Here is a 20819-nt window from a genome sequence, read left to right on the forward strand (position 1 = left end):
GAACAATCTGCCACTATTCAAGTGTGATTTAAGCCCCATGGCATATGGCCAGTTACACTGATTGAAAATGGGCTGCAGACTGCTTTTTTCCTAAAGTCTTTGTAGATTGCAAAAACTGAAGTCATCTAAAACAAAGTCCACCTAGTACAGTTGCTCCACTTTATCAGAGCTCAATAATTCTCAGAAATTGGCAAATGAATCATGTAAAAATAATTCAAGTGAACCCTCAGTTCTGATTTGTAATGACATATTCATATCTGACATTTGTAATGGGTTAAAAATTTTAGGTACAGTACTTTTAGTTACATTATGCCTTATACTATATATTCTTAGTTTTCAGTAATGTCAGTGAAGAAGATCATACTAAAATCTTTTACACTTAGCTTTGTAAAAAATATTGGTAACTTTATTTGAATAAATATACATCTGACCTTCTGGCTACTCACCACAATAACAAAACAATGAAACCAAACTTGAAAAGACCCAACCCTATAGAACCTGAGAAGCTTCTCTAGCCTAACTCTCATCCAATTTCAGCCCTGCCTGCTTTCTATGATCCAATCAAAACATTAACCTTAGCTAAATTTCCCTCCCTTGTGCCTGGATAAAGTCTTTTTATGTGGGTTGTGTGAGGGGTTCATTTAAAAAATTTTTCCTGATAGCCAAGTCTGTTGTGGAGAGGGAAAACATTGTGAGGCAGCAAGCTAAGACTGCATGAACCACTCATTTTATCTTTCGTATTATTGTAAGTGTATCAGCAAAGCAGGTACAGGGAAGATAAACAAATGCTGAATTTCAGGAAAATTTGATTGACTAACTATAATATTTTCCATGTGGGTGGGGTGCACAGGAGAAACCACTTGAGTGTTTTTAAAAGGACCTCACTGATTCCTGAGCTGAGCAGAAAGGAGGATAAAACCTGTAGCTGCAGAAATCTGCGCATGTTAAGCTTTGGGTTACAGAGGGGTTAAGTCAAAGGAGTTTAGGAAAATAAACTAAGTACAGTTCCTTAAAGCAGATTCCCAGGTTGTGATAACATTTCCAGATAAAGAGTTCATTTTGGTTCACTTTCTAATTGTTATGTAAAACATTTAACTGAAGACCATCATTGACATCCTCCCATACATTTAAAGATACCTGAGTAACTACTACTTGTAAGACACAATACTGAGCACAGCGGTGAATGGAAAAAAATAAATAAGACAGGCTCTTATTGCTGTACTCTTATGGTGACCCGCCTTGCCAACTCACTAGAAGGCCACTAATACTTGGGTCAAGAACATGTTTAGAATATGCAATATTTAATCCTTCAAATTTACAGTGAAAACCAGGAAAATCAGCAATCTGATTTTTGAGTTACCTACTAAACTAAGGCCTGCTGCCTTAATAAAAACAAACAAATCAGACTCAGAAGAAGGTATTAAAGTAAATCTACAGCAGTGAACTCCAAAGAGCGAGCACTTAGCTTTTTCCACCATATTAGGTTGCTAGAAATCATGTTCCTAGTCAGTAGGAACTAAGATAGAAATAGGAAGACGAAAAATTTCTTAAGCACAAAAGAAAGAAGGCTAAAAGACACCTTTATTTTCATCCTATACCTTTAAAATTCTGAAACATTCTATGTATATGGAATGCAAACAGTTTGCTGGGGCAGATATGTTTATTCACAAAGTGAAGAGTAGTGTCAGAATGGAAAAGTTATTTTAAAAAACAGTTTAGTTACAGTTTACAGCTGTATCTACTGTGTAATATATGTGTCATATGTTATGGATTATCTGTTGATTTATGGAAATGGCTTTGTAGAGGGAACATTTCACTTTTGCTATGAGATCTCTGATGGGGTATCCTACAAAAACACACTTTTGAACCAAGTTAAAAATACCCTAATAAATTAACAATTTTATTTTTTATCTTTTATTTATTTTTGAGACAGAGTCTCACTCTGTTGCCCAGGCTGGAGTGCAGTGGCACGATCTTGGATCACTGCAAGCTCTGCCTCCTGGGTTCACGCCATTCTCCTGCCTCAGCCACCCAAGTAGCTGGGACTACAGGTGCCCGCCACCATGCCTGGCTAATTTTTTTCTATTTTTTTTAGTAGAGATGGGGTTTCACCATGTTAGCCAGGATGGTCTCAATCTCCTGACCTCGTGATCCGCCCACCTTGGCCTCCCGAAGAGCTGGGATTACAGGCGTGAACCACTGCGCTCGGCCAACAATTTTATTTTTTGAAACGGAGTCTCACTCTGTTGCCCAGGCTGGAGTGCAGTGGCACGATCTCGGCTCACTGTAACCTCCGCTCCTGGCTTCAAGCGATCTTCCCACCTCAGTCTCCCGAGTAGCTGGGACTACAGGCGTGCACCACGACACCTGGCTGATTATTGTATTTTTTTTTTTTTTTTTTTGAGATGGAGTCTCGCTCTGTTGCCCAGGCTGGAGTGCAGTGGCGCAATCTTGGCTCACTGCAACCTCCACCTTGTGGGTTCAAGCGATTCTCCTGCCTCAGCCCTCCAAATAGCTGGGATTACAGGCGCCCACCACTGTGCCTGGCAAATTTTTGTATTTTTAGTAGAGATGGGGTTTCACTATGTTGGCCAGGCTGGTCTCAAACTCCTGACCTCAAGTGACCCACCCGCCTTGGCCTCCCAAAGTGCTGGGATTACAGGCATGAGCCACCGCACCCGGCCTCTTAATTATTGTATTTTTAGTAGAGATACAGTTTTACAATGTTGGCCAGGCTGGTCTCGAACTCCTGACCTCAAGTGATCTGCCTGCCTTGGCCTCCCAAAGTGTTGGGATTATAGGCATTAGCCACCGCACCTGGCCAAATTAACAAATTTAGTTATAACCCGTAATACTAGTTCTATGAATGTTTCTTTTTTTAGGTTACTATTGTTCAGTGAAGTCAATGAATCAAATGGCTCATCATTAAGTGACAGAAAGGTGCTAGTAAAATGGTTTGGTTAGGCCAGGCATATGCCAGCTGACCCATATGCCAGCTTGGGCAATATGGTAAAACCCCATCTCTACAAAAAATACAAAAATTGGCTGGGTGTAATGGCGTGTCCCTGTAGTACCAGCTATTTGGGAAGCTGAGGTGGTAGGATCACCTGGGCCTCAGGAGGTTAAGGCTGCAGTAAGTCATAATTGAGCCACTGAACTCCACCTTGGGCGGCAGACCGAGACCCAGTCTCAAAGAAGAGGAAAAAACCAAAAAGAAGGTTTGTGTCTCAAAGAAGAGGAAAAAAAAAGTTTGGTTGGTTAGCTGCATTTTGGGACAGTTAATTATATTTGTTACCTATTACAATTTTAGCTCCCCAATAGGGTACAGTTTGTCTTTATGCCATTATAGCAAATATCAGAAGTGTAGATTTTTACAATGATTTCACAGATGATAGGTTTAATGAATGGGTAAAGAAGAAATGAGGCCAAGCACTATGGCTCATGCCTGTAATCCCAATACTCTGGGAGGCCAACGTGGGAGGACTCCTGGGCTTGAGCCCAGGAGTTTGAGGCTGCAGTGAACTAGGACTGTGCCATTGCACTTCAGCCTCAAGACTCGGCCTTTTAAAAAAAAAAAAAAAAAAGAAGGAATGATAAATAAAGTAGAGAATATCAAATACTTAAATATATGAGTGACAAAGGACAAATGGATAATATAAAGTTACAAAGCAAGACTCAAAATGGGAGAAAGTAGGGGAATTAAGCAATAATTAATATTATATTCATGAGACAGGAAAAGGATCAAGGTAGAAAAGCTTGACAAATAATTAAGGACCACCATACTCACCCAACACCTCTCCTCATTTTACTGAAGAGCTAGCGGCAGATCGGGGAATATATGACCTAGGAGCTGCCAGTTGCTCAGATTCTAACTTCATGGAAAAAGCCAGTCTGAGAGAATGAACAAATGGACAGAAGCAAAAAGGGAGAGTATGTGGCCCTGAGTCTAGTTTCTCTTGACGCCAGTCCCACACTGGCCTACAAACACAGCCTAGATAAATGGGACCTTTTTGGTACAGAAGGCTTCGGTTGGGTTCTGTTAGTTGGAACCAAAAGAATTCCACCGATGGAGGTGGAAGATGAATAGCTAGCAGTACTCCCTCATTCAACGGGTTAGTAAATGCAAGCAGAAAGGGCTAAGTAACTTGCCTATGGTTGCAAGGTTACAGAGCTACATTCTAGGCCTTCTGATTTCCAGCGTGCTGCTCTTTCTTAGTCTCAAACTAGGGCTTCAGAAATGATATTTTATTTTTTTTATTGTCTATATTGCCTACAGTAAACATTTAGCTCATAAGAAAAAATATTTTAAAAAGGGAAGTACAGATATTCTCATATTTATATCAGTCAAGAGACATTTTAAAATCTAACAAAATGGATTAAAAGCTTGAAAGTTAAAAGGCCAATTTCAATGACAGTTCTTTTAAGAGAATTAGAATTCACTCAGTGGTAAACATCTGCAAAATTAATAATCTAGGAGCAGATTTAAGATGATCATTTTTTAGCATGTTTCTTCACCCATTTCAAAAATATGGTCATACCTTTGTGATGAATGGTGTTATGAAAACAAAAAATACATCATAGAGGAGGAGAAGGCCTAGAAGTATCACACATGACTGTCAAAGAAAGAAACAAAATTAAAGGTCAATCTTCCTAAATGTAAATGAAGGCATTAAATTATTTTTCAAGTGCAAATAAATATATGAATATACATTTAAATATTACTTTTAAAAAGATATCTTATGGTTAATACTACGTATAGTTTTATTCTACATATTAAAACCCTTATCTTCTTTATCTTATTTTTTTAAAAAAAATCACCGAACCAAAGAAATGTGCTGGGTTGGGCCTGGTGGCTCACGCCTGTAATCCCAGCACTTTGGGAGACTGAGGCGGGGCGGATCACGAGGTCAAGAGTTCGAGACCAGCCTGGCCAACATGGTGAAACCCCGTCTCTACTAAGACTACAAAAATTAGCCGGGCATGGTGGCACATGCCTATAAACCCAGCTACTCAGGAGGCTGAGGCAGGAGAATCACTTGAACCCAGGAGGCAGAGGTTGCAGTGAGCTGAGATCGTGCCACTGCACTCCAGCCTCGGTGACAGAGTGAAACTCTGTCTTGGAAAAAAAAAAAGAAGAAATGTGCTTCCCTGATATTTGGTCATGTTAAAGATTTCATGAATTTGGCATATTATATGAATGATTAAAAATATTTTAGGCAGGCTGGGCACAGTGGCTCATGCCCGTAATCCCAGCACTTTGGGAGGCCCAGGTGGGCAGATCATTTGAGGTCAGGAGTTCAAAACCAGCCTGGCCAACATGGTGAAACGCTGTCTCTACTAAAAATACAAAAATTAGCAGGGCTTGGTGGTAGGTGCCTGTAATCCCAGCTACTTGGGAGGCTGAGGCAGGAGAATCACTTGAGCTCAGGAGGCGGAGGCTGCAGTGAGCCGAGATCACACCACCGCACTCCAGCCTGGGAGACTGAATGAGACTCCATCTCAAAAAAAACAAAACAAAACAAAACAAAAAAACCAAATAAATAAAAAAAAAATATTTTAGGCAGGGTGCAGTGGCTCATGCCTGTAATCCCAGCACTTTGGGAGGCCAAATCAGAAGGACTGCTTGTGGCCAGAAGTTTAAGAACAGCTTGGGTAGCACAGCGAGACCCCTAGCTCTGCAAAAACAAACAAACAAAATTTAGCTAAAATAAAGTGTACACATGGATAAGAGTGAGGAATAACAGGCACTGGGATACTCGGCATGGTGGAAGAGTTAGAAGGGGTGAGGGATGAGAAATTACTTAATGGGGACAATACACATTAGTCGAGTGATGGTTATACTATAAGCCTCATCACTACCCAACATATCCATGTAATAAAACTACACTTGAACCCCTTAAATTTATACAAATAAAAGAAAGAAAAAAAAAACAATAGTTTAGCTAGCAAATCAGTGGTTGTCTGGGCCTGGGGGTTAGGACTGATTGCAAAGGCCATGGTAGAGCTTTTGGAAGAGATGAGAAATGTTCTACAACTTCACTGGGATAGTGGTTATAAAGTTACACATTCATAAAATTTTCATAAACAGTATGCCAAAAATTGGCGCATTTAATTGTAGGTAAATTATGCCTTAATAAAGCTGTCTTTTAAAAATTTATTTTAACTAGCAAAGTAGTATTGTATACATTACCTTGAAGTTGGGCAACTTCAGTGTTTTAATTAAATTCAGACAGAAAGCAATCCCCAAGATATCCTGTAAAATCCAAGCCCACCTAAAATCAAAAGATATTACTCTATTGCTTTATCAATGTTTAGATGAAGCCTTTCAAAAGACATAGATCACTGAGGTAATATCATTTAATTGCTATGATTTGACTATTCCTTTTTTTTTTTTTAAGACAGATTCTCACTCTGTCACCCAGGCTGGAGTGCAGTGGCATGATCTCGGCTAACTGCAACCTTCACCTCCTGGGTTCAAGTGATTTTCATGTCTCAGCTTCCCAAGTAGCTGGGACTAAAGGCATGCACACCACCATGCCTGGCTAATTTCTGACTATTCAAATATTAAACAGCAAGCATAACAACAAAACCCCTCATATACTCTATATTTGGTAATTTTACTGTCCTAGTAGAATAATGAATATTATTACACTAAGAAAAAGTTGAAAAGGCTACCTCAGAAGAACATATATCAGACATAAGTGCATTAACACGTCTCGCTCTAGAAAACAGCTGTTAACAAAATATCAGTGTTAACACAGATCCAAATAGCTTGAACATAAAGAAAACAAGAGCTATGCAACTTACTCCATCAGAAATTGACATAAGTAATTATCCATTGATTATCCTACCTGAAGCTGCATAAAGCTGTATGAGCTTTGTTTCCCAAATTTTAGGCCATTAAATCCTTTCAGTCCTCAATAATTTTATTAATAAACCATTAATATAAACCTAAGTATATATTTTTTCTGGTTATCTTCCTACAAATGAACAGATATCTGTATATTTTCTTATATCCCCCTCTTTCTTTCTTTTTTTTTTTTTTTTGAGACGGAGTCTCGCTCTGTCACCCAGGCTGGAGTGCAGTGGCACAGTCTCGGCTCACTGCAAGCTCCGCCTCCCGGGTTCACGCCATTCTCCTGCCTCAGCCTCTCCGAGTAGCTGGGACTACAGGCGCCCGCCACCACGCCCGGCTAATTTTTTTTGTATTTTTAGTAGAGACGGGGTTTCACCGTGGTCTCGATCTCCTGACCTCGTGATCCACCCGCCTCGGCCTCCCAAAGTGCTGGGATTACAAGCGTGAGCCACCGCGCCCGGCATATCCCCCTCTTTCTTGCATAAAAGACAGCATACTCTAAATATTTTTTTGCACTTTGCTTTTTTCACTTAAAAAAATACAAATATCAAATCAAAGTGGATTAAAGACTTAAATCTAAGACCTGAAACTATGACGCTACTTGATGAAAACATTGGGGAAATGCTCCAGGACACTGGTCTTGGCAAAGATTTCTTGAGTAAGACTTGAAAACACAGACAATGAAAGCAAAAATGGACAAATGGAATCACATCAAGCTAAAAGGTTTTGCATGGCAAAGGAAAAATCAAGAAAGTGAAGAAACAACCCACAGAATGAAAGAAAATATCTGCAAACTACCCATCTGACAAGCAATTAATAACCAGAATATGTAAGGAGCTCAAACAACTCAATAGAAAAAAAAAAAGTAATCCAATTAAAAATTGGGCAAAATATCTGAATAGACATTTCTCCAAAGACATACAAATGACCAACAGATATATGAAAAAATGCTCAACATCTCCAATCAGATGAAATCTGATTGCAAGTAGAGAAATGTAAATCAAAACTACAATGAGATATCATCTCATCCCAGAATGCTGGCAAGGATGTGGGAAAAGGGGAAACCTTGTACACTGTTGGTGGGAATGTAAATTACCACAGCCACTATGAAGAACAGTATGGAAATTCCTCAAAAAAACTAAAAACAGAATTACCATATGATCCAGCAATCCCGCCATTGGATATACATGCAAAAGAAAGGAACTCAGTATATCAAAGAGATACCTGAACTCTCATGTTTATTGCAGCACTATTCGCCATAGCCAAGATATGGAATCAACCTAAGTGTCCACCAGTGGATAAAGGAAATATTATACACACTCATATATATATAATTTTACAAATACACACAATGGAATATTATTCAGCCACAAAAAATAATGAAGTCTTGTCATTTGCAAAGACATGGATGGAACTGAAGACATCATGTTAACTGAAATAAGCCAAGCACAGAAAGACAAATATTGCACATTCTCACTCATCGTGGGAGCTAAAATTAAGAAAATAAAAATTAAAAATGGAACTCATGGAGATAGTAGAATGATGGTTACCAGAGGCTAAAAAAAGGTAGAGAGTGGGGGTGATAAAGTGAAGATGGTTAATGGGTGCAAAAATATAGCTAAATAAAATAAATAAGATCTAGTGTTTGGTAGCACAATAAGGTGATACAGTTAATAACTTATTGTATATTGTAAAAATAACTAGAAGAGTGAAATTGGAATGTTCCCAACACAAAGAAATGACAAAGGCTTGAGGTGATGGATACCACTATTACTCTGATGTGATCATTCACATTGTATGCCTGTATCAAAACACCACATGTATCCCGTAAATATAGTCATTATGTTCCCATAATAATTAAAAATAAAACTTTTTAAAAAGTATAGACTGTGCTCCTTTTTGTACTTTATATATCATAGAGTATATTCTCTCTCTCTCTTTTCTTTTTTTGTTTTTTTTGAGATGGAGTTGCACTCTTCTTCCCCAGGCTGGAGTGCAATAGTGTGATCTTGGCTCACTGCAACCTCTGCCTTGGGTTCAAGTGATTCTCTTGCCTCAGCCTCCTGAGTAGCTGGGATTACAGGCACATGCCACCACGCCTGGCTAATTCTGTATTTTTAAGTAGAGACGAGGCTTCTCCATGTTGGTCAGGGTGGTCTCGAACTCCTGACCACAGGTGATCTGCCCACCTCAAGCCTCCAAAAGTGCTGGGATTACAGGTATGAGCCACCACGCCCGGCAAGTATGTTCTCTTTTGTATCTGACTACTTTCACTTGGCATTACGTTTGAAATTCATTCACGCCTGTGCATGTGGTATATGGCTTACTTATTGGTGAATAGTATTCCATTGTGTAAATATAACGTAATGTATTCACCCATTCAAAGTTTGATGGACATTTTGACTGTTTCTGCACTCTCTCTCTCTTTCTCTCTCTCCTGGAACTCCCTGCATATCAATTCATAGAGATCTTCATTGTTTAGAGCTGCACTGCACTCAACTGTGTGGCTATACCAAAATTAAGTGTGTGTATATATATACACACACACACACATATATACATACACACACACACATTTTTTTTTGAGATAGAGTTTCACTCCTGTTGCCCAGGCTGGAGTGCAATGGTGCGATCTTGGCTCACTGCAACCTCCGCTCACTGCAACCTCCGCCTCCCGGGTTCAAGTGATTCTCCTGCCTCAGCCTCCCGAGTAGCTGGGATTACAGGCATGCACTACCACGCCTGGCTAATTTTTTGTATTTTTAGTAGAGACGGGGTTTCTCCATGTTGGTCAGGCTGGTCTCAAACTCCCGACCTCAGGTGATCCGCCTGCCTCGGCCTCCCAAAGTGCTGGGATTACAGGCGTGAAATTAAGTATATTTTTAAAGTCTATTTCAGTGTATGTGTTAAAATCATAATTCATATTTCCTTCTCTATATGAGTTCAAATGCATTACCATAAGATCTGCTTATTTAAGAAGTAGTTCATTACAAGACTGGTGTTCTGGCATAGAAGCAAAAAAATTCCATAATAATCATAATAAGTATCAGGGCAAGATAGGAAACAATTCATCCTTAATCTAAAAGCAAATACATTGAGTATTCATACCTGTCTTCATTTCGAAACACAGCCCAAACAACAGCTACTGCTATGCACAGTCCAGAGAGAAAAATAAGTCTCACTTCCATGTTTTTGCCACGACATGCAATCCTAAAAAACAGATTAAAATAGTTAACACTGCAGATGAAGTACAATGTTCACTTGATATAAGAAGTAGCAAATATTAACCACAGTCATAAGAAGTGACTGAAATATCAATTTTGAAAGTCTTGATTTTAAGTAAAACAAATGAGACGTAATAAAATGTTTATCAGTCCAATATAATTTTCTGTGATGATGAAAAATGTACTATATCTGTGCTGTCCAATATAGTAGCTACTAGTCATATGTGGCTATTAAGCACTTGAAATGTGGCTAATAAGAATGAAAAACTCAATTTTTAATTTTATTTAATTTTACTTAAATTTAAATTTAAACACCTGTAGGTCCAATGTATATCGGACTATATAGGTTTCAAATAATACTCCTACTTTTGTATTGTTTCAAATTATAAACACCAACATTATAAGATTTCCTGTAAGAGATACGTACGTGCATTGTCCATATGGTATCTTATGAATTAGTGCAGCAAGACAGTTGTACAGACTCATTGCTGATGCTATGCAGAAAATTGCTATCATAACATAAACTAGAAAAAAACAAAACACTAAATTACATGAGAACAGAAGGGAAGGTGATAAGAAAATATTTATACAAGCAATATTAATTCTTTAGCTTTTTTTATTGAATCATACTTCCAATGAAGTGACTATACGATGACCTGAATTACTTACTAAGCTGAAATTTAGATCGTGAGGTTTTTTTTTTTTTTTCTGAGAGTCTCACTCTGTCGCCCAGTCGCCCAGGCTGGAATGCAGTGATGTAATCTCGGCTCTCACTGCAATCTTTTTCTCCTGGGCTCAAGTGATTCTCATGCCTTAGCCTCCCGAATAGCTGGGATTACAGGCATGCGCCACCATACCCAGCCAATTTTTGTAGTTTTAGTAGACGGGGTTTTGTCATGTTGGCCAGGCTGGTCTCAAAGTCCCGACCTCAGGTGATATGCCTGCCTTGGCCTCCAAAAGTGCTGGGATTACAGCAGTGAGCCACTGCACCCAGCTGTCTTCTTTTTAAATAGCGATGAATTTAAGGAAATCTCTTACCAAAAACTAAAATATGCTTTCAGGTAAAGTAGAGGGCTCTCTTTTTTCTATCAATGACTACTATAAACTAAGAGTTGATAAGAGAAATTAATCTGAAGGAGTATTAAATTAATAAAATCACCTGTTTGATGCCAACATAATACAAATATCATTTTAATACTCGCTCTCTCAACAACAGTTTAAAATGAGTGATATTAACAAAATGAGTTCTTTTTTTGAGACGGAGTCTCACTGTGTCACCCAGGCTGGAGTGCAATGGGGCAATCTTGGCTCACCGCAACCTCCGCCTCCCAGGCTTAAGCGACTCTCCTGCCTCAGCCCCTTGAGTAGCTGGAACTACGGGCACGCACCACGATGCCCAGCTAATTTTTGTATTTTTAGTAGAGACGGGGTTTCATTACGTTGGCCAGGCTGCTCTTGAACCCCTGACCTCAAGTGATCCACTTACTTTGGCCTTCCAAAGTGCTGGGATTACAGGCGAGAGCCACCACATCTGGCCAGAATGACTTAATTTTAATTAAAAAATACATGTCATAAGCTGGGTACAGTGGCTCACACCTGTAATCCCAACACTATAGGAGGCCGAGGCAGGTGGATCTCCTGAGGTCAAGACTTTGAGATCAGCCTGGCCAACATGGTGAAACCCTGTTTCTACTAAAAATACAAAAATTAGCTGGGGGTGGTGCCAGATGCCTGTAATCCCAACTACTTGGGAAGCTGAGGCAAGAGAATCGCTCCATCTCAAATAAATAAATAAATACAAATAATAAAAATACAAATATTAGCTGGGCATGGTGGGATGTGCCTGTAGTCCCAGCTACTTGGGAGGCTGAGGCAGGAGAATCGCTTGAATGCGAGAGGCAGAGGTTGCAGTGAACCCAGATTGTGCCACTGCACTCCAGCCTGGGTGACAGAGCAGAGCAGAGCAAGACTGTCTCAAAAAAAAAGATATCATAGGTCTAGTTTTTAAACTGCTGTCACAGGACAAGAGAAACTGAACAAAAACTGAATGAGGCTGGGTGCGGTAACTCACGCCTGTAATCCTAGCACTTTGGGAGGCCAAGGCAGGTGGATCACTTGAGGTCAGGAGTTCGAGACCAGCCTGGTCAACATAGTGAAAGCCCGTCTGTACTAACAATACAAAAATTAGCCGGGCACAGTGGCGCACACCTGTAATCCCAGCTACTCAGGAGACTGAGGCAGGAGACTCACTTGAACCTGGGAGGTGGAGGTTGCAGTGAGCCAAGACTGCACCACTGCACTCCAGCCTGGGCGACAGAGCGAGACTCTGTTTCCAAAAAAAAAAAAAGCCGAATGAAACAAATCCTAGGCCCTAGTTTTCTAGTCCAGAAATTTATGCTAATGCTATACACATAAGCATGGTAGCCTTTGGTGGTTCTTAAAAGGGCTTTTTGCTAGTTCTTATCAGGTACACTCCTTTTACCCTGGTCTCCCTTCTCTTTGTGCTGTATACTGTCCAGGGATGGCAAATTTCCATTCTATTAAGCCATTAATAAGACTGTTCAGGAGATGGACAAGCCATTATAGTTCCTGCTCCCACTTTCTTCAAGGAAAAAAAGAACTAGTTACTTTCTAGACCACAGGGAAGTACCTGTGTGTCTTCAGATATATGATCCTAACTGTTTATATAAGTAACATAAAATTCAAGCAATAAAACATCTTGATTTGCAAATTGACAAAAGATAAACTACACTTGGGAGTAAGTAGAGGCAATACATCAGTAATTTGAATAATCTTCTATTTCATGTAACTAAATATAGCCACCAAGAACTCCTTAATCCACTGCTTAGATACTGAGCTATATCATTCATCTACAGAGAGGAAAACTTAGGGACCATGGCAATTATTTCAAGTCATCCATGAAGAAGTGTTCTTATCTGAAAACATAACGTACTTTTTTTTTTTTTTTTTTTTTTAAGACGGAGTTTCGCTCTTGTTGCCCAGGCTGGAGTGCAATGGCGCAATGTCGGCTCACTGCAAACTCCACCTCCCAGGTTCGAGCGATTCTCCTGACTCAGCCTCTCGAGTAGCTGGGATTACAGGCACGTGCCACCACACCCAGCTAATTTCTGTATTTTCAGTATAGATGGAGTTTCTCCATGTTGGTCAGGCTGGTCTCAAACTCCCAACCTCAGGTGATCTGTCCACCTTGGCCTCCCAAAGTGCTGGGATTACAGGTGTGAGTCACTGCTCCTGGCACATTGTATTTTTAATCTGAATATTTTTATCTCAGAGTAACAGAGACCTAAAACTCTGATAATTAAAAAAAAATTAATATTAACCAAATTATTCACATACGTTTTCCAGGTAGAATGGCTTAAAGGAAAAGATAAATCTAGTAATAGTCAGTGAAAAGAATGTATGTTAACAGTAGCAAACATAAAATATGACTTCTTACCCAACCATTTGTAGAAGAAATAAAGTAAGACCATCATAACACAGCAGATGACCACAAATATTACAACTGTAAGAGGACTAAAAGTTAAATATTCTTCCTTCTTTTTCCTCATTTCTCTATCTTCAGTTGTCACTGCTTTCAAGTTTTCCCTGTACAAACACACAGGAACTTTAGCAAATCTTAGCCAAGTACAGTTATTTAAAAAATTTATCTCTAACACCAATTTAAATCTGTTTCTGAAGAAAACAATGTATTTTTATTTATTAAAATACTTTTATTTTATTATTTTTCTAAGCTATCTTGTTATAGCAAGTAATGTACTTTTTAAAAACTGTACCCTACAAAGAAATATTTAATCTAGAAAGTAAAAACCTTAAATGCTACTCTCCAGAGATGATCTGTTTTCAACCACTAACTTTTGAAACATTTTTTTCTGCAGGCAAAATTGTTGAAAGAGATGATGTTGGCCGGGCATGATGGCTCATGCCTGTAATCCCAGCACTTTGGGAGGCCGAGGCGGGCGGATCACGAGGTCAGGAGTTCGAGACCAGCCTAACCAACATGGTGAAACTCTGTCTCTACTAAAAATACAAAAATTAGCCGGGTGTGGTGGTGTGTGCCTGTAATCTCAGCTCTTGGGAGGCTGAGGCGGGAGCATTGCTTGAACCCGGGAGGCGGAGGTTGTGGTGACCTGAGATCGTGCCATTGCACTCCAGCCTGGGCAACAAGAGCGAAACTCCGTCTCAAAAAAAAAAAAAAAGGAAAAAAAAAAGAGATGACATTTATTATATAAACAAATTAATACTTGTGGATGTTTATATTACCTAATTTGAAAATTATATTGACATAATAAATTTCAAACTAAAACCAATGCTTCTTACAAACTTACTATTATCAACTTACAGATAGTAAAGTACTTCTAAAAATTAGCTTCTCTGTTTTTTGAGACAGAGTCTTGCTCTGTTGCCGAGGCTGGAGTGCAGTGGCGCGATCTCTGCTCACTGAAACCTCTGCCTCCCAGGTTCAAGCAATTCTCCTGCCTCAGCCTCCCAAGTAGCTGGGACTACAGGCACATGCGGCTAGGCCCAGCTAATTTTTTGTATTTTAGTAGAGACGGGGTTTCACCATGTTGCCCTGGCTGGTCTCGAACTGAGCTCAGGCAAACCACCCACCTCGGCCTCCCAAAATGCTGGGATTACAGGTGTGAGCCACTGCACCCAGCCGCTTCTCTTAAATGTAAACGCTAAATTCTCCTCTCAATCAACTTAGCATTTACTATATGCCTAGTCTATGCTCATCCATGTATTATAAAGGACTCAAAAGAAATTCAAGGCATAACTTTGTCCTACCTTTATTTAAGATAACGAAATATTGTCTCAACCCTTGCTAGGCCACAGAGCTAATAATAGAGACAGAAGTCGAGGAGGAAAAGAACTGCAACTGTTGTTTGTTGGGCAATCTCTCTTGTCGACCTTACTACTGTCTCCTCCTAGTTATATGCAACCTACGACACATTATTAATACTACTTCTGAATACTTTTCAACAACTCTGTTCTAAACTCTGCTCCCTCCTGGGCAAATCCTGGCCCTGCTTGTTAGGTCTGGGCTCAATATAAAATTTAGGTTAAAAAAGTTTATTTATTTTAATATATTTTTAAAAATTAATTTTAAAAATTAAAAAAAAAAAAAAGAGTAGATTGCCTGGGAAAAGAGGAGGGAGAGAGTTGATGGAGACATGCTAGCACCTCCCTCTGAAACTCCAGAGCTGAATGACAGGGTATTAAATAAATTTCTATAAATGTGGTACCTGAGTGTAAAAAGGTGCTAATTATGGTATCTGTCACTACAGAAATACATTTAAAGAAATTTTTGTCATAGTATACATATGAGCCATAATAATTCAATATCTATTCATAGTCATTGAACTAAAAAGCACAGGCAATTTCTTGAAGGAAAGCATACAGTGTACTAGATTTATATCACATTAAAATATTACAATTCTGCTGGGTGTGGTGGCTCACACTTGTGATCCCAGAACTTTAGGAGGCTGAGGTGGGCAGATCACTTGAGGTCAGGAGTTGATACCAGCCTGGCCAACATGATGAAAGTCCATCTCCACTAAAAATACAAAAATTAGCCAGGCGTGGTGGCACGTGCCTGTAATCCCAGCTACTTGAGAGGCTGAGGCAGCAGAATCGCTTGAACCTGGGAGGCAGAGGTTGTGGTGAGCAAAGACCGCATGCCACCGCACTCCAGCCTGGGTGACAGTGAGACTCCAACTCAAAAAAAAAAAAAATTACAATTAATCTTTTTTGAAAAAAAAAAATTGTACTTTCATATCAGCTTGAGAGCCATACGCAATAGGAACCTAAGCTTTACTGCATGCCATCTAGAGGTTATAAAGGCTGAGGACCAGTGACCTTATTATAAAAAGATTTTAGGCTGGGCATGGTAGCTCATGCCTGTAATCCCAGCACTTTGGGAGGCTGAGGCAGGCGGATCACCTGAGGTCAGAAGCTCAAGACCAGCCTGGCTAACGTGGTGAAACCACATCTCTATTAATAATACAAAAATTAGCTGGGCATGGTGGTGCATGCCTGTAATCCCAGCTACTTGGGAGGCTGAGGCAGGAGAATTGCTTGAACCCAGGAGGCGGAGGTTGCAGTGAGCCAAGATCGCGCCATTGCACTCCAATCTGGGCAACAAGAGCAAAACCTCGACTCCAAAAAAAAAAAAAAGATTTTAACACTCTGCTGAAAAGTCTTTCTATAGAACCCAGGCATCTTTCCCTTTTGCTTAAGGTACATCTCTCATTTGGTGGAGTAATTTTGGGTTGTGAGGTCCTGTTCTGGCACATTTTCCCTTCCCTAAGCCTTACTCTCTTTCCATCCAACTGTCATTACTTGCTAAATGATGGGTCTTATGTTTTTAATAATCATTTTTATGGAACTTTTTCCTTTATATCACTGATTCATATTCTCTTTCTCCATACGGTCACCACCCCTTTCTCCTCCCACATACACTTACTTCTCTCTATCTTTATTTTGCTCTTAGAATCAGCCCCCTCAATTTTAAAATCCATGATCCTGCAGGTATGGGACATTTCCTCTCCCAATCTGGTTTTTGAAGGCAACAAATTACTTGTTTCTGCTCCATCATCATGTTTTACAAATAAAAAAGCTGATATGTACTCCCCTCCAATTTTCAATTTTCTCAAGGAGGAGCTTGTCCTAGCGTGTATATAAAAAAGCTTGCCTTGCTAAACTCAAAGTGTGGTCCATAGGCCAGCTAAATCACTTGGGAGTTGCTAAAAATGCAGAATTGGGCCAGGCACGGTGGCACACACCTGTAATCCCAGCACTTTGGGAGGCTGAGGCGGGCAGATTGCCTGAGCTCAGGAGTTCGAAACTAGCCTGGGCAACACGGTGAAACCCTGTCTCTACTAAAATACAAAAATTAGTCAGGCGTGGTGGTGTGCACCTGTAATCCCAGCTACTGGGGAAGGTGAAGCAGGAGAATTGCTTGAACCTGGGAGGCAGAGGTTGCAGTGAGCTGGGGCCTCACCACTGCACTCCAGCCTGGGCAACAGAGTGAGACTGCATCTCAAAAAAACAAAAAACAGAATGCAGAATCTGGGCCCCTATCCCAAATCTACTAAATCTGAATTTGTAGTTTATTATTCTTATTGTTATCTTTTTGAGATAGGATTTTGCTCTGCTGCCCAGGCTTGAGTGCAGTGGCATGATAACGGCTCACTGCAGCCTGAAATTCCTGGGCTCAAATGGTCCTCCTACATCAGCCTCCTGAGTAGCTAGGACTATAGGTTCATGTCACCACACCCAACTAATTTGTAAATTCTTTTTGTAGAGACGGGTCTCACTATGCTGCCCAGGCTGGTCTCAAACTCCTGGGCACAAGTGATCTATCTGCCTTGGCCTTCCAAAGTGCTGGGATTACAAGTGTGAGCCACCACGCCTGGCCTGAATTTGTATTTTAATAAGATCTCTAGATAAGTATATGCACTTTACAGTTTGAGAAGCACTATTCTAGAGAAGAAAAAATTTACATGGTAATGGAAGTACAGTAAGAATCTATAATAAATAGGAAAACATTTTCAATAAATCAGCAGCTTTTGGAAAATTATTTCTAAAGTTTCCCTAAGTAATATACAAAATGATTTTAGAGATATGGAGATCTTACATACTATGCTTTATAAAGATTAATAATTGCCAGGTGCAGTGGCTCACACCTGTAATCCCAGCATTTTGGGAGGCTGAGGCAGGCAGATCACCTGAGGTCAGGAGTTCGAGACCAACCTGGCCAACATGGCGAAACCTCATCTCTACTAAAAAAAATACAAAAAATTAGCTGGGTGTGGTAGTTCACACCTACAATCCCAGCTACTTGGGAGGCTGAGGCAGGAGAATTGCTTGAACCTGGGAGGTGGAGGTTGCAGTGAGTCAAGATTGCACCATTGCACTGCAGCCTGGGTGACAGAGTGAGACTCCATCTCAAAAAAAAAAAGATTAAAGATTAATAATGAAGGAGAAAAACATGCTTACTCATATGAAAGATGTGACTGACATATGTTGAAACATGCTTTCCAAATACATAAAATGTTTAAAGCTCAACGCTCCAGGAACCTACACTTGTTAAACTCTTAACATTTCCCTCTTGATGTAAGTCAATCAAATTTTAGTATTTAAGAAATTACAAATAACGTTAGCTTCATTTAGTTACAAATAAGATCTTTTAAATGGAAGCTATAGATCAATTCACAAGGCAAATATATTTTGCCCTTCATACATGAAATAATATGCTCTGGGCACATTTTTTTCATTGAGAGTTATGAATATACACTGACTCTTTTTAATTTGGAGCCAAAAGTACAAAACTGTAAGGAGACCGAGTTAAGGTTACTACTAAATAGGAAAATCTGAATTTTATGTACATTTGAAATTTCTATATTTAAATTAAAATACAGACATGCTTTAAAGTTTTAGTTAATCTTCATGCTATAGATTTTTCTTCTCACTGTATAATTTTGGCCATTTGAGTCTTTTTGTTTAAACTGGCAGAAAGTTGAAATCTTTGGCTATTCAGGAAATCAAGACTACAGATGCTTTGCGCCCCCACAAACAGTACATTGCATCATTGTTCACTTTAGCAGCAGATGTGGTGGCTATGGGGGCAGTAGGGTTAGAAGTTTGTAGAAGGTAATTTTAAGGAAAATTTATTATAAATCATTTCCCCTAATCTGCATAAATTAATTAGAACTGATTTTAATAAAACTTATAAAGTATATAGAAAACATTTAAAACTGTTGTTGGAGAAAAGGGAAGCATATACAGATTCAGCTGGATTGCATTTTACTTTCTGGTGTATGAATTTATGGCAAACAATGCAGTTTGTGGCTTTTTCATTTCTTTCAATAAAAATACTTAGAAAATATAATTTTTATTTTTTATGTTTTTGTAGAGATGGGTTTTGTTCTGTTTTGAGATGGAGTTTCGCTCTGTCACCCAGGCTGGAGTGCAATGGGATGATCTCGGCTCACTGCAACCTCCACCTCCTGGGTTCAAGTGATTCTCCTGCTTCAGGCTCCTGAGTAGCTGGGACTACAGGCGCACGCCACCACACCTGTTTGATTTTCGTACTTTTACTAGAGATGGGGTTTCGCCATGTGGGCCAGGCTGATCTCGAACTCCTGACATGAGATGATCCGCCCGCCTCAGCCTCCCAAAGAGCTGGGATTACAGGCGTGAGCCACCACATCCGGCCGAGACGGGGTTTCACTATGTTGCCCAGGCTGATCTTGAACTCCTGGGCTCAAGTGAACTGCCCACCTGACCTCCCAAAAATGAGTCACTGCAGCTGGCCTTTTTTTTTTTTTTTTTTTTAGTAGGGTCTCACTCTGTTGCCCAGGTTGGAGTGCAGTGGCACAATCACAGCTCCCTGTAACCTGAAACTCCTGGGTTCAAGCAATCCTCTCACCTCCACCTCCTGAGTAGCCTCTGGGGCTAGAGGTGTGTGCTAATTTTTTTATTTTTAGAAGAGATGAGGTCTTGCTATGTTGCCAAGGCTAGAAAATATAATTTTTAGGCCAGGTGCGGTAGCTCACGCCTGTAATCCCAACACTCTGGGAGGCCGAGGTGGGCAGATCACCTGAGGTCAGGAGTTCAAGACCAGTCTGGCCAACATGGTGAAAACTCATCTCTACTAAAAGCACAAAAACTAGCCAGGCATGGTGGCAGACACCTGTAATCCCAGCTACTAAAGAGGCTGAGGCAGGGGAAGCGCTTGAATCTGGGAGGCAGACGTTGCAGTGAGCTGAGATCATACCACTGCACTCCAGCCTGCATGACAGAGCAAGTCTCCATCTCAAAAAAATATATATAAATATATAATTTTTAATGTGAGAAATCCTAAAATTGAGAGATGCCTCAATTTATCCGTGACTTTATAAAGCAAAATTAAAAACAAACATGGAGGCCAGGCACAGTGACTCACACCTGTAATCCCAACACTTTGGGAGGCCAAGGTGGGCAGATCAAAAGGTCAAGAGATCAAGACCATCCTGATCAACATGGTGAAACCCCATCTCTACTAAAAATACAAAAATTAGCTGGGCATGGTGGTGCGTGCCTGTAGTCCCAGCTACTTGGGAGGCTGAGGCAGGAGAATCACTTGAACCGGAGAGGCGGAGTTTTCAGTGAGCCAAGATCGCACCACTGTACTCCAGCCTGGCAACAGCAAGACTCTGTATCTAAAAAAAAAAAAAAAAAGGAAAATGTAAAAACATTTATGTTTATTTTGTCTGACTAGCTTGCGGCTAATTATGTTCTCTAAATGCATAAAAGTTCTCTGATATTTTACTGTTCCCTTACAGTATGCTAAATAGTCATTGCTTTTGAGAATTGAATAGTGTGGTGTTTAGTGGTTATTTAACTGTGTCTATGTTTTTCAAAGTTTTATATTAATTATTTACTTTTTTTTTTTTTTTTTTTGGAGACATAGTCTCACTCTTGTCACCTAGGTTGGAATGCAATGGCACAATCTCAGCTCACTGCAACCTCCACCTCCCGGGTTCAAGCAATTCTCCTGCCTCAGCCTCCCAAGTAGCTGGGATTATAGGCACACACCACTGCACCCAGGTAATTTTTGTATTTTTCGTAGAGACAGGGTTTCACCATGTTGGCCAGGCTTGTCTCAAACTCCTGACCTCAGGTGATCTGCCCGCCTTGGCCTCCCAAAGTGTTGGGATTACAGGCGTGAGCCACCG

At 40.0% G+C, this 20819-nt stretch overlaps 1 protein-coding gene across 8 annotated transcripts in view; it reads right to left on the reverse strand.

The window, feature by feature from the left end:
* The window catches only part of SPPL2A (signal peptide peptidase like 2A), a 58791-nt gene that overhangs the window by 18870 nt on the left and 19102 nt on the right, over positions 1–20819 (reverse strand). For all 8 annotated transcript variants that reach the window (XM_016928231.3, XM_016928232.4, XM_063794946.1 and 5 more), the window contains exons 6-10: positions 13538–13686; positions 10508–10604; positions 9965–10066; positions 6191–6272; positions 4539–4613 (exon numbers count right to left, since the gene is read on the reverse strand). In XM_016928231.3, coding sequence (XP_016783720.1) covers positions 4539–4613; positions 6191–6272; positions 9965–10066; positions 10508–10604; positions 13538–13686 — 505 coding nt within the window. The remainder of the gene's footprint in view (positions 1–4538; positions 4614–6190; positions 6273–9964; positions 10067–10507; positions 10605–13537; positions 13687–20819) is intronic.

Source organism: Pan troglodytes, chromosome 16 (genome assembly GCF_028858775.2).
Source record: "Pan troglodytes isolate AG18354 chromosome 16, NHGRI_mPanTro3-v2.0_pri, whole genome shotgun sequence".
NCBI classification, from domain to species: Eukaryota; Metazoa; Chordata; class Mammalia; order Primates; family Hominidae; genus Pan; species Pan troglodytes.